This window comes from Neopelma chrysocephalum, unplaced genomic scaffold, assembly GCF_003984885.1.
Source record: "Neopelma chrysocephalum unplaced genomic scaffold, ASM398488v2 Primary Assembly neopelma1_22, whole genome shotgun sequence".
NCBI lineage: Eukaryota > Metazoa > Chordata > Aves > Passeriformes > Pipridae > Neopelma > Neopelma chrysocephalum.
The window spans coordinates 26,477,187-26,492,348 of NW_020897689.1; the positions used below are offsets into that span (position 1 = coordinate 26,477,187).

The 15,162-nt window shown below is 39.1% G+C and overlaps 1 protein-coding gene across 6 annotated transcripts in view; it reads right to left on the minus strand.

Annotated features, from left to right (window-relative positions):
- The window catches only part of DLGAP1 (DLG associated protein 1), a 414,682-nt gene that overhangs the window by 25,497 nt on the left and 374,023 nt on the right, over positions 1 to 15,162 (minus strand). For all 6 annotated transcript variants that reach the window (XM_027675997.1, XM_027675989.1, XM_027676007.1 and 3 more), the window contains one exon: positions 3,218 to 3,591. In XM_027675997.1, coding sequence (XP_027531798.1) covers positions 3,218 to 3,591 — 374 coding nt within the window. The remainder of the gene's footprint in view (positions 1 to 3,217; positions 3,592 to 15,162) is intronic.

The following is a 15,162-nucleotide window of genomic DNA, read 5'->3' on the forward strand; positions in this document are numbered from 1 at the left end:
CACATAGAGCTTGTATCGTGAGTTCCTTCATCTAGTCAGATAGCTTGTCTGTGGTGTGCTCATTTCTGATGTTATTAGTGAATGTTCATAATTCTTGTTAATTAGTTCTGGTAAGTCAACATTCAGCTTGCAATATGCAGATGGAGTTTATTCAGTATTTTATGGAGGCTGGATGTTCACATTTGTCAGAGCACATCTCTGAGCAGCTGTAACTTCAGTTGCTGTGCTCCACCATTTGTCTGCTTTTACCTTCTAGTCTGTATGTGCAGGCATATGTGAACTCATGTCAAAATTATGTATTTATTTTGTTTAAATGTTAGTGCCTTGAATCAGAGCAGAGCTCTATCCTCCCCTTTTCCCTCACCTCATACAACTGTAATTCTCACACTAAGGAGACACCCTGTACAGACAAGATTTAAAGAAAGCAGATATGACTCTTAGGTGCATTTTCTTTACTCCTTCATCATGCAAACGGGTGTCCCCAGGAGCACAGGCAGGCACTTTATACCACATGTCCATCTCCATAAGGAGATTTATACCAATGGTATAAAGCTAAAATTTACCCACAGATGTGTCTTTGAGCAAAATAACAAAATTTTTGGGTCCAATCAGTGTAGTTGTTAATTCCCAATGCTATATATAACACCGTTAGTTATAAAAGAAAAAATTTCCAGCAAATAGAATTTTTGGGCCACAGCAGTGTCATGAAGTGATCTGTGGATCCACGCTGACCACGGGTGTACAAAATCTCCAGCTGTAGTTAGTGGCTGTTCCATCACTAAATAAGCTTCTTCTTGAGAGTCACTTGAACAGCCTATGCAGGAAAAGTGCTCAATGAGGGACAGGAGTTACAGAAGCTGTTCTCTGAAGTGAGGTACTTCCCTGATAGGAGGCTTCTGGGGAGATAACTACACCTTAAATCCCATAACTGGCAGAGTGAAGCAACTTTTTGATGGGAGGGTTTTTCTTTGTTAACTGTGCTTGTTTGCTAAACAGATTTACAGCAAAGGCTTGCAATGTCCTGCGAGTGACTGAGGGGTGCAGAGGACACTCATAGAGGTTCATCATAAGTGCACATTAGGTTTATTTGCTAGAGGAGGAAACAAACTAAGAATATGCCTCTGGCTAATGCAGCTTGACCTGCTCTACAGAGATGGGTCAAACTACAATTAAAGTGTGTACTTGGTCTGACTTCAGACTAAGCCTGAACCAGGCTCCCTTTACAGTCAGTGGAGAGAAACTGACTCTATACTGCCAGTCAGAGGACTGAAAGTGTACTTACCTACTTTAGGGCAGTTGTTTGTAAGAAAAGTTATTTCTGGCATCAACAGCTATCTTACGGTATTTCTACTCCCACACTGCCCCTTCAGCTGTACCAGCATGATTGCTTGTGCAATGATGCTGCAAAATGGATGAGACAGCATAGTGAAGTAGTTTTCTTTTATTTGTGAAGCCTGTCTGACTCTAAAAATTTCATTGATGGCCACAACTGTGAGGGTGGCACTGTACACAGGCAGGAATCCTGTAAGGCTGTATTGCTGCGGAAGGTTTTGCTTCATATAACCACAGCTTTAGGGATCTCCATTGGTTTGTACACAAAACCTATCCTGGCAGACTTTCATTTACCATCCCCAGAGAGCTTTCATGATTGTTTCATATGATTATATTGGTCACCTGTAAACTTAAAAGTTTAAGAGGGAGATTTTTGAAGGCTTGAACATGTGTTAGAGCTCTGTTTTCCTCAGATCTGAGGGAACTGAGGCCTCTATACCTTTCAGAAGCAGCATTTGTTACTTGCAACACTACCTTAAGAAGAGACAGCAGGGAGACGGTCTCTCAAGAACCATGATTCACATTACCGTTGTTCCTTTTGGCTTCTGCAAACATGGAAATTATTTCCTTGTACCCATTATTTTTCAGGGTGTTTCTCTGCTAAAGAGTCTTTGTTTCTTTGCTTGGTAAAGCAAGGGATTACAATAATAAAATGGCACCTTTGTCTTGGCTGGGAATGTGAATAAGTAATAGAAGAGCTTTCCTCTATCCCTGTTCCACCTGGACCTTGCTCCTGTGTTTTAACACTGAATATCATCCCTTCTTTCAGAATATATCCAGAACAAACAGCTGTGAAACAGAAAAGGTCTACAACAAAGGCAGTGAACTGAACCCACAGGCAATAGTAATTATTCCTCTTCCAAGAAGAAGTAAGAGAAAAATCATAGCTTCTCCAGGAGCTGCCCCTGGAATGGCATACTTCAACAGAATACCTCTCATCTATCTCATCAGGCTGATACAGAGATTTCACAGCAAATTCTTAGGCTTTGTTAATCAGATAAGCCTGTCCAGGCACATAGTGCTGTGCTTACAACCACCTTCTTCAAGAAAAAAAACATCATGGCTTCTTGTGAAGGCTGATAAACTGTGGATTGCTATTCTATTTGCTTGGGATTCATCTCTCATCAAAACCTGTGTTGATTCTCAGTTGATTTTAAGTTCAAGCACTTTATTGCAAAAGCTAATCCTGCAAGCAGATAGTCGGGAGTCCTGTGAACATTTTTTTGTGGGGGGGAAGGGGGATGTATAGGAAAGATTAATTAAGAAAGCAGATTACATTGGTCTAGTTTATTTGCCCTTCTCCTTTCTGTAAACAGGAATGAACCTTGGCGGGGTTATTTTTCTTGTTTGTTTCCACTAGAGGTAAGAAAATGTAATTTTCTTTAACAAGGGCAAATCAGAAGGAACTTATCGTCTGCTCTTGAGGGTGAGATAGGAACAATGCTGCCTCATTCAAGTGGCTACCAGTCATTATGAAATGCATGAATAAGCAGCGACAATTAATTCAGTGAGGCTGGACAAAAATATTTTTTGGGTGATAGTGTAATGTAAATCATTGTTTTACACATTCCCTTTCAATGATTTAATTCATGCCTTTCTGACCCCCGCTGTGTTATGATTCATAGATTAGTGCTCATGTGTATAATTTAACAGAGCTGAATAACAAGCAGCAAGGAGACTTAAACAAATCCTTGCATCTGATGTTTTTATGATAAATTAGGAAAACATCATTAGTACCATGCAGAATGATTATGCTGATGCAATTTCTACATAGGTACCCGTCAGAACAAGTAGAAAAATACACAAAACATTGTATAATGAGCAGTAAAACAGATGTAGAAATCCAAAACAATGGCAGGCATATTATCCATGTCATGTACTATACCTGTATTCCAATAGATAAGCATCTGTTTTTCTTGAAGTGGTCCTTCTTCCTATCTTCTACTGCAACAGTGGCAATGGTTGTGGTGGTGGTGACTGTGGCAGTGTTGTTCCCTGCATGTTGACTTGCAGGGCCATGGATCTGTGCATTGGCAGCTTCGATAGCAGCTGTCAGCGCCTTCATACTATCCAAGCTTTCTGTGGAGTTGCTAAGTCCAGACTGACTGATGATATCTCCCCTCTGCCCATGCCCATCCATATATGCATCTTGGGCAGACTCTGTGCTGCTCTGGGCTGTGATGGAAATAAATGGTTTGGTGGTAGTTCTTGGTGGGACTGGAGGCGGTGTCTTCTTATAGGTGGTAATGCAGGATGACACTAGAAAAAACATATGAGAGTTCTTGATTTATTGATACTGCAGGGAAAATGGATGCAAATATGATATCAATGCATCAGTAAGCATGGACAGAGCAGAGATGAGGAGGAGTTTGAGAGCCAAAGAGCCCCCAAAAGCTCCAATCTAAGTGCCATGGAAATGCCTTGCCTATCAGGGTCTTCTAGTCCTCCTAACATGAGTAGCAGAATTGCCAGTAGAGAAAATAGAGAAAGAAAGTACCTATTTGCCAAGTTCCTCCTTGGTCTTTTTAGGATTATTTTCCTCAGTATATTTTCTCCTAACTGCTCTAAGTCCCGTGGGAACAAGTCCTCCCACCAAAATGTTTGACCTTCTCATGGCTCCCAAACAAGATTCACAAGGATAAGTCTCCAGCCACTTATCCTAGCTAAACTGTACTTCAATCAATTTTACTGCAATTATTTTTTGCCTCTCCACCCTGTCCTATTATACTTACCAAGCTTTTGCAGAATTTTAACTACATTTCTCTGATCAGAGAGAGATTCCCAAATCATCCTATCAAAGTTTGTTAACACTCACCATGCTTGGACTTGTGTATTTCTTTCTATAAAATGTCTCACTTGTTGCACAGACTTCTCAAATACTTTGAAATGCTTTGTAAGCTGTGGAGGACATATTTAAAAGAACATTTTGCCATGCTTAATTTCTCATCATAAATATAACATCAGTTCTAGGAAAAAAAAATCACTTGTTTTTACACATAGGAAATTAGTGTAATGAAGTCAACAGTTAAAACCTGTCAGTCATTGGGCCTACTTAAAGAAAAGTATAAATATAAATGTTTGCAACAAAAAAGGCTTTAATAAAACTTTATGAGAACTCTTCATATTTTGAAGGCCATGCTTTCTTTCTAAGTGCTGCTATATGGATTTAGAAGCTTAGCTTGAAGTTCTCAGGTTAAAAATTATTGTTCTGTGTACACAGAATTACATGCAGAAAGCACTACATAGAGATAAAAACATCTTCCTTTAAGGGTTAGTTGGCAGCTCTGCATTACTGAAGTCCTGGAATGCTTTCAAGTGAGGAAAGAAAGCCCATTAAGAACAAAAAAACAACCATGATATGCTCTATTTTTTAAGAAAATAAATGCAGGCATGAACCTGTGCAAAGTTCAGACACAAACATGTTAACATAAATTCTTATTAACAGTAATCATATGGCTAGAAATGATTCATCAGATCATTTTAATTGGCAGACGTCTATGCCACCCACATAAAAGGTAACTCTACTACAGCTGTTCTGCTGTCTCTTTGCACTGTATCTGCTTGTCGAGCCAGAAGCCATTATGGCATTAATTTGACTAGCTCAGATCCATATGCCTCATATCTCCCCATTGCTGTAGGAATACTTATAGTGTAAAAGGTGTTTCCAGGGCATGAAATCACACGAGATTTTTTTAAAGGACTCTAGTATAAGTTTCTGATAATGTGTCTGAACCCGTGTTAAACATGTTGAATGCTAATGGAAAAAGAGTGTTTCAGGTAGTGAGGGTTTTGAAACTATGATTCACTTCTGAAGAATCAAACAGAAACCACAGCATCCCTGAGAGAAGAAATGGCTAAAAATGGCCGTGTTAAATTTTAACTCCGGGGAATTGAATAGTTCATAGGGGTTAAAGGTGTTTTATAAAGTGCTTATGACAAGACCAGTATCTGGAACTAACAGAAAGCATGATCATAGTTTTGCAAAAGAGATCATGAATATTGTTCCATTCTTCATTGTTTTTGATGCTGCCAAAAAGCATTTGCTGTGACTGTACGTTCAGGTAAATCAGCTGCATTTGCTGCAGCACAAGTATGTACTCCAGGACTCATGGAGAATTATGGAGGCTGCTGCTTGGGTCATGATATCCCAGAAACACCCCAGGTGGTTTATGGTCTGGAGAACGTTCTCTGAGTGGTGGAAATACAAACTGAAATTCAGCACTGAGGAATTCAAAGTACATATATATGCATATATCCAGGTAACTCTTTGGGAAGCTGGTGCAAAACTTGTCTAATAGAGGTTTGTGCACAATGCTACTTTGCTATTCAGCAAAGTATAAATTGCACCGTTTAAAATATGCTAGGCAAGGTCACTGGGGAACTTCTGGGGACATGCCAGCACCTTCAAGACATCCCAGCAAGGCACAGGAGTATAATTTTTCCTACATAGCAGAGAGGGAAATGATAATGCAACACACTTGAAAGGGCTCTTAGGTAGGAAAGAGAGCATCAAAACCAACAAGATTGGTCCCCACATCACTGGGCATCCCCCACTAGAAAGGGAGCCAATAGCAACAGTTTATTGACAGCTACAATGCTCTCTGGACAAAGCAGTACAAATACAGAGTCACCTGATTACGATGTCTTTCATTTTGTTGGTAAATGTACTCAATGAGGAGTCTAATCCACACTGCAATGAAAGATGTTTGCACTCAGCTAATTAAATCTGAAGTTATTCTTAAGAGGGGGAGAGAATTGACAAGTCATATGGTGAAATTGTAAAGAGAAATAGCAAAACGTTCTCTTAACAAGTCAAAACAAATCCTCAGTTTCCTGGAGTCACGCAGCACATACTGTATAGCTCCAGAGAACCAGAGTGTGCAAGTCATAAAAGAACCCCAGGCACTTCATTACTGGAAATGATGTAAGCTCCTGCCGCTCCTCTGGAGAAACGACAACAAAACAATGTTGGGGCCGCTGCCGCTGTCGGAGGCAGCTGCACTCTAAACATTGGAGCTGACTGAGCCCTCTGAATGGCTGAAGCACAACAATGAAATGGATTTGGTGCACCACTTTTTCTTTCTCCATGTGATTTCAAGTACCTGGCAACTTGTGACATGGCCACCTGAAGGATCTGCAGCTGTTCAAGTGGCTACGGTATTTTAAATGCTAAGCCGCTTGAAAAATGAAATGAGTACTTCCACAGAAAATTGACAAAACCCTGGCATTCTCCTTGTCCGACCAAGAGAGCCTAAGCATTCAGATGGTGCAGGAAGTGCATATCATGTGGCATTCTGTCCCTGCGGGCAAAGAGGGGAAACTCATCTATCCAGCTTTCTTGCAGTAGAGACAGATTCCAAGGGCAAATACTGCAGGATCACACGACACATGAAAAAGTAGGAGAAATCCTCATGTCACACAGAGGGAACTTTCAAAGGGGTTTGCACATGGAAGTTAGTTTAATTCACATAAGGAAGTGAATTTAAAGGGCTGTATAAATTCCCTGATAAATATGTTCTTGGACATAGATCAAGGAGTGAAGTTCTGAACGGAAACTGATCTGACTGGAGAGTCAAGTCAAAGTAGTCTCGTGATGCAGTAAAATTGTTTAGACATGCTGTTACTCAGAAATACCTTTATCTGGAGAGTAAAAGTGTATATGAACCCTCATTTTGACACAGTATAGACTGGCTATTCTCATTATTTTCCAGAGCGCACATGCTGCTGGAGCAGGTACACATTCCTGTCCTAGGGCATATGCAAGGTTTAATGCAGAAACTAGTTAAGTCATGCACAAGAATCCTCAGATTCCCAAAGCACCTTGAATCAGGCCCACTGTTTCCAGCTGCATCAATCCACCAAGTTATGCTTTCCATTTCCTTTTGATCTTTATCCTATTTCTGTGGACTGCCTTTGGGTTACAGTTTAATCCCAAATACCTAGTGAAAAAAACACGTTCTCCAGATCAAAAAAAAAAAAAAGAAAAAGAGAAGAGCCACGGTGTTTCTTCTCCTAGCCAGTATTTCCAAACAACTAGCTCATGGGACAGGAATTTGGAACAGGGAGTGTCAACCACCCAGTTCAGAAGGAAGTCTAATGATAAAAAAAAATAATCCCAGATTGCATAATAATAAAGGCTTGAATTTGAATGTTTCATTGTAAGGGCCCTTCAGTTGTTTAAACATGCTCACTAGGGGAGATGAGCCCTTGGGAACAGCATGCAAACACAAATTTTTAACTCAGTGAATGGGTGCTCAGGAGAACCCCAAGGCAGATTAATATTTGTGAAATGATCAAATTCATGCAAGTACTTTGAACAACTTAAGTGATGAGACACAAAAGCAGTATCTTTCTAATTTGACAGTCTCATATAAACTTAGTTAAAATATACAAGAATAAATGAAAGTGCAAATTTAAAGTTAAGTAACATAATAGTGTTTCTTTTGAGAAAAAGGGCTAATTCTGTGGTTTAAAAGGACCAACACAGAATACAACTTTCTCAGCACAGGAAAGATGTGGACCTGTTGGAGTGGATCCAGAGGAGGTCCATGAAGACCGGCTGAGAAGAGAAAGCTCCAGGAAGGCCTCATTGAGGCTTCCAGTATTTTAAGGAGCCTTATAAAAAGAAGGGAGAGGGACTTTTTATACAGGCATGTAGTGACAGGACAAGGGGCAGTGGTTTTAAATGGAAAGAGGGCAGATTTAGATTAGATGCTAAGAAGTAATTAGTTACTCAGAGGGTGGTGAAGCACTGGAACAGGTTGTCCAGAGAGGTTGTGGATGTCCCATCCCTGGAAGTGTTCAAGGGCAAGTTAGATGAGGCCCTGAGTAACCTTGTCTAGTGGGTGAAATAGATGACTTTTAAGGTCGCTTTCAACCCAAACCATTCTATGATTCTGTGATTCTAACTTGTACACAAATAAGTATTAAGGTACAAAGCAGGAGTTCTTCCACTGCGCACAGATGGACCTCAGTGTCTTGATTTACTGTCTGTGAAATGAGTGTGGTAACAGCAGTGCCCTTGCATCTCACACAACTGCTACACAAACATGGATGTAGGGATCTCCCAGCAGACGTAAGCCTCAGAGCGGCAGCTCCTGATTTCAGAGGTGCAGTGCTTGATTTGGCTTGTTACACTCCAACAGAGATGTTATTCTCTTTACCATACACTCATTTCCTTATTTTGCTGAGGTTTGGGGGGACTGCTTGGAAGTAGGGTTTCAGATCCTGTATTGTTATTTTTACATGTAAAGAATTGGTATGAAAACAGAGCATGCATTATCTTAATAAAAAACTAAGCAGATGGCTTCTGAGGATGTAGTGATTTACTTTAACAAAACTGAAATAAAGACTTTTATAAGAAGTTTTAAACCACTCAAGGGAATAATACCACAGTGAGTTATGGATGTCATTATCCCAAATGAGAACTACTGAAATCTATGTACTACACCATCAGGAGTTCTGCCAAGGCCATGCTTTTTCCATAACTCCCTCACCACCAAGCCAGATAGCTTATTTGACAAAAGCCTAAGCTTCACTGGGTTAGGAAACAGGTATAACATATAACTAAAATCCTGTAGAAATTGATACCGAGTATTTAAACTATTTTTACTGCACACAGTAGGACAACAGATTTAATATCCCATGTACTCTGAGGTTTAAAGCCACTGCTGGTGACCTTTCCATAAGTCTGCACATTTTTGTTTGCAAGTAGGGGGCCTTCAGCTTCCCAGCTGGATACAGTGAAGGATCTCCTAAAGGTGCGGCTAAATATGGCTCCTCCTGCATCTCAAATGAATTGAGCTGGAAAATCTACATGTCCATAGTCAGTGGATGACAGGTGAATATTTCTCCAGTAGATTTTTTTTCTCCTTTTAATTTCTTTTGCTGGAAGCTGCTGATGCCAGTCAGAAGTTTAATTGCTATCCCAGGGAAGCTGAATTAGTGTGCAGAGAACAGGTGAGATAGCCAAAGGTGTCTGCTAAATGCAGTTTATTAGTAGGATATCACCACAAATTATGGATGCACAGAAAGAATTCAGGGCATGTAGGCTTCCTATGAGATCCACTTTACTCCTTGTACTACAGAGCCATAGCTGAACTTCTCTCTACATAAATCCAACAACCAGTACATTAATAGCACACAACTTAAGCAATTCAACTTTTTCAGATGAAAAGCCAGGAGTATATAAACAACGGAAACTCTGGAGAAAAGATTTCACATAAACTGAAAGTTATTACCCCAAATGGATCATTGATGGTTTATAAGAATTTACTCCCAAAACCTGTGATCTTTACTGGTGTCAAGCAATTAGCATCTGGCTCTATCTTTTCTGAAGACAGAGATAAAATAGGTAAGAATATGAACGCGTGAAAACCCCGGATTTCATTTCACTTCGTACATATGAACCACCTTTTCACACAGAGTGAGCAGTTGGAGGAGACAGCAGGAGCACTTGCTTTTGCCATTCCCTCACCAGTTAGGCTGAGAGAGAAGTTAGGAGTGAAACTTTTGGCCTTGCCCCTAAACTTTGGCTACCAGCGAAGCATCTGGAAAAACACCATCAAGAACTTCAGGGATGAGGATATGAGTCTGTTCTGGACACATGCTCTCCTAGACATTTGATGATTCAAAGTGCTTTAAAACAGTCATGGTAGAAGGTCTGTGATACAAAATATCAACCTCTACGTGCAATGAAACATGCTGAAGAAGAGGGGAAAAGAAAAAGAAAACAATACAGCAGAACGGTCTGTTTTACTAAGCATGTAATTATTTGTCATCTCTTTTCACCTGTACAGCATTATGTCTGAGAAAATCAGGGAAACACTGCTTGATCTATTGCTTAAACTAAGTCTAGCAAACAATTCAAATGCACTTTACCAAAACCTTCTTATTTCTCCCCATCTTGGAGCAGTAATGGAAAACAGGAGATGTTATAATTTTAGATAAAAAAAGGGTACTTAAAAGTATTTTATGTTTCAGAACTTATATGTCATAAAATCATCATGGTAAGAAATTAATAAGCTTTCTACCTCTCAGTACTTTCATTTTATAAACGGCATTTATGGAAAACAGAGGAAACCTTGTGAAATATGGTAGTTTATCCCATTTAGACCAAGAATGTGTAACAGTAAATAAATGTAATAATATGCAGCTTAATGCAGCTTAATTCTTTTCCCATATATTTTCCAGGAAGCAACTTCACTGGCACTTTGATATAACACTTTGTTAAGTGTTACTGCAGAACTCTAAAATTCCAGAATTTGCATTTTTTTCCCTCTGGCAATACTGTTAATAAAACAAAATGAGCATTTTCTTTTTTAATATGGAGTTCTGCTAACCAAATACAGACACATATATGTAAACAGCTCTTTAAGTAAAAACACAGTGCAAGAACCAAAACCTGGATTTTCAGAAACACAAGGGTTTGAACTCTCTGCAAGTATCTAGCCACCTTAGCTGGGACATGTATTTAAAAATTTTCAAATTCGAGCATACTCTGAAAAACTAATCTCTTTTTTTTTTTCTTTGCCTACCAAAGAATGGTCAAAAATAAAGACTTTGTCTACAAGTGCACATTGTAAGTTCCTTGGGCTAACCTTGAAAACCTGTCTCTTGTTTACATTTCTAAATTGTATTTGGATTCTTGAAAACCTGACCCAAACTGTGAATACACAACCTAATTTACAGACTATATCAGCAGCTCTTCCAATATGCCAAAAGTGAGTGTGCCACAGTGGAGTCCACACTTGCCACTCTGTCTGGGCATATCACAGTAGGTGCTATTTCTTGAAATTACCATGTAATATTTGTAACTATTGGTGCTGGCATCTTAATACACTCTTGTATCTATGGTTTCCCGTCAGCTACAGATGGAATAGTTAATATCTGAGCAGCCAATACATAGGAGACTTAAATCCCAGAGATACATGAGGGCAGATGTATGGTCAGAAGCAAGCCCACAGGTAAATAAAGAACTCCTGAAGCAAGTACTGTATGTCCTGCCTCCTTCACAGTTTGTTAAGAAGCACTGCATTTTGTCCTTCCTAAGCCTCTGCTGCCAATATCTCATGCTCCCATGGTGGCAGTGGTGACAATGTAATTTTAGCAGCTGATCACTTTAGGAGGAGCTTGTCAAAATTTGATCGAGAAACTGGAGGTTGAAATTGTGCAACTATCGTCACAGAGGAGGTTGGACTAAAGAATAATTAGGATTCTCCTCTTCTAAATCCACGAATCCCAGAAACTAACCTGTGAACGTAAAGGAGACTTCAGCAAGCCAATTACCTCTGAGTAATCTGATCATGTAGCATTTAAGTTAGCTAGGTATTAACATTGCATCACTCTTTTCAACATTACAACAAGGATTTTTTTTAAGCCCTTCATTGCAGCTAACTTTCAAAACACAGCATTTGGCTGGGGTATTGGCATTTAAAGTGGGATTTCTGTATGGAGAAAAAATTACTCTAAAAGTTGTTCCCTCTTCCTCAATTGGGAAATGTACCTTCTTTGTTTGGTGCTGATGTTAGCAAGAAAACAAGTTTCTACTGGTTTTTACTCCCAGTGGTTTTCTGAATACTTAATAAACTTAAGGTAGGGTAAGCAGAATTCTGTATTATTGCACACATTGGCACCAAGCTGGTCTCATAGAATTTGATTAGTGATATATCTAAATTGGCTTAGAAATTAATTAGTTTAAATTGCTGCAAACCCACCCCTGATGTGGACACATTTAGAAGTGGATATGTCTTTTTAAAAACTTAAAATGAGTAGGAAATAAGAGTGATTCCCTAAAATAATTTACCAAATTGAAATTAACTGTATCAGTTCAATGATTTTAAACTAATTTCCCTTCATGCCATGGTGTGCAAACAAGCGGTACATTGTTATTAGTTATATTCCTTTGAATCCAGTGAAAATTGTCTAGGTATGATTAAACCCAGTAACAATTTGTGAAATTTAGTTTTCTGGGTCAAAATCAGTTCTTGGGGTTGCGGTATTTAGGGTTATTTTTAAACAGCCAGTACTGCATTTTTCAGCACACTTATCGCTTTTGGGGTGTTCCAATCCAAGTAGGAATGTCAAAAACAAGCAAGTCATTCTCGTGTACTTCCTAAAGAAAACCAAACCAAAACCAAAAGCAAGAGCCACTTGCAGCAGGAAAAAGGAAGGGAAGAAGGAATATTACTACTAGATCTGTGCTCTGGGCTGAACAGTGACTTGTCACCTGAGCGAGAGAATTATGACCCAGCTCAAAAGTTCTGCCCCTGCTGATAAGGTTATCAGATGACCTGCAAAAAGTCACATGTCAGAGCAGATCCTCTAGTGCTGTGGGGGAAAATTCAATCCTTTCTTAAAGGAGGAGGAAATGTGGACAAAGGGTTTACACAAGAACTTATCTTTGGCCCAATTTCAGGTAATATAGCAAAACCGACTCAAGCTTGAGGATGTTGACATTTTTCTTGAGTTAAGTGGAAAAAATTAAATCGTTTGGTGAACAATATATGTGGAAAATGTATTTGAAATACATATTTGTGTTGAGAGGAATTAAAATCTACACCAAAACCTGATTTCTATCTTCTCATTTTACATTCAAATGGACAAGTTTCGTCCTTGGTCAGGGACAGGTTTGAGGTCACTGTGAGTGACCTCATCCTTTTAGCTATTTGCTTGTTTTTATGACAAGAGTCCTATTTAATAATGCAACAAATCAGCTGAAAATACTGTCTTGGTGTGAAAAATTCCTAATTATCACACCAAGTGCCCTGAGCACAAAAAATACTGACATTTAATTTACAGTCACTATAGTGTACAGATAAGAGCGTCCCAATAAATCTGAGCATTAAAATCATTCATTGTTGGGAGTCCAGAACTAGCATCCAGAAGACATTTCGACAAAGAAAGATGGTAGCCCAGGTATGCATGAAAGAGGACAGACCAGTCTTGTGTGGCTTTTAAGCAAGGTTTGAGTGAAAGACATTGTAATTTCTTTCCACGTATTTCCCCATTTATTAAAGAAATGCCTCTAAACCAGACCTGGAGGAACACAGATTCACAGTTTGCAGGAGATGTCAGACACAAACCCCCATGACTTCCTCGGAGACACCAGCTGCGTGCCTGATCATAATACAACAGCTTTTCCCCCCTATTTTTAATTTGTTTCTTTTTTACGAAAAAAAATCATTCTAGTAGAGGTGGAAATTTTTAAACTTGCCAACATGATCCTGAAACCCTTACGTCTGAATTCCTGTCATATCATTCCAGTGGCAAAAATCAGAGGTTTATTTTACATAATTTCCGCAAGGACAATTTTGCAGTATAGAACCATGAGAATTAACTTTTCTCTCTACAAACCACACAGTATTTATTTTCCATTTAAAATTGCCTTTAGTCAGAGATTTTGGAATTAGTGCTCATCATGATCACCTCCCTTTTCTCTAACCCCTAGACAAAATAACATTAGCATTTCTCACGTTTCGTTCGCGAAGCCTAGCCATGATAAATGTAAAAAAATGAATGATGCATTTTGATCTCACTTAGCTAAAAGATAAACCCAAACATGGTTAAGCTGTTTAAGCTAAAAAGTAGACCCAGAACCTCTATTTGATACACATGAAGAGAAAGCAAACATCCAAATAAATTTTGACACTTCAAATTATTTAGGCCGTTTGAATATCCACACTATATAAATGCTTTCTGAAGATCACAAGGCCAATATGAAATCTTTGCAAAGCCAGCAAGGTGGATCCTACAAATCCATACACTTTCACATGCACATAGCAAATCCTCCACACTTCTAAGTGCATGAGATGTAGCAAAGATTAAATTTTTAATCAAAACTCCAAATTTTGAATTTTGTCCCTACTGTTTTCTGCCCCAGCCTGAAACTTCCTCTTCTGAGTCATCCCTGTAATACGACCCCTTTATCACGCACTCATATTACTCCTACCAACTTGGTGCTTCTTTTCAATTAAAAATCTGCTTCTGAGACTTTACTGGGTAACCCCAAATCTCTGACTGAAGACGCTATCACAGGCTTACAGGATGTGAAAGAAAGGGGAAGAATTAAGTCTAGGTCCTCTTGTACAAATTGGTCAGTTAAAAAAAAAAAATTAATTAAATAAATATGCTAATACAAATAGCCATGAATGCTGGTCAAAAACAAGAATGCTCAGCAGAGCAACCTGCAATCTGGTTCAACTCAGGCTGTTTCGTTCGGCTCTGCTTTGCTTGAAAACCTTTATGTGACCTCGATCTCTGTTTGCACGGATGTTTAAAGAATGGCTGTCTTAATACGAGCACCTTTATCTGCCTGGTTAACATGTGGTTATTCATTATTTGTTATTCTCATCAAATTACAGAGTCTGAGCAGCATCACTGTCAAGTGTCGATCACCCAGCACAAACCCCAAATAATTAAAAAGGACAGATGATAAATAATCCACAGGCCAGGGTCTGCTTTTCCGAAATTGTCTGTTAACAAATGAAAAACAAATACATGTGTAATAATGAGGACTGTTCGCAAACAACTTTGGAACTGGGAAAAAGAATTTACAATTCAAGATTAAAATCAGTTCCAGTGAATAAATCAGTCAGCTCTTGCTACCAACAATATTAATATCATTTGCTTTTTATCACAGGAGATCTAAGAGGATATACAGACTGTGCATAGCTGTAGGTCACAGCATCATCATCCACGGCTGCACTGCACCCAGCTGAGAGGAGGGGTTGAGGCTGGTTGGGCGCTTTCCAGAAGAGCTATTACTCTGGAGTAATTATGCATTTTGGAAGTGGTTTAAACTGAATCACTGCACCCCCACCTTTTATTTGA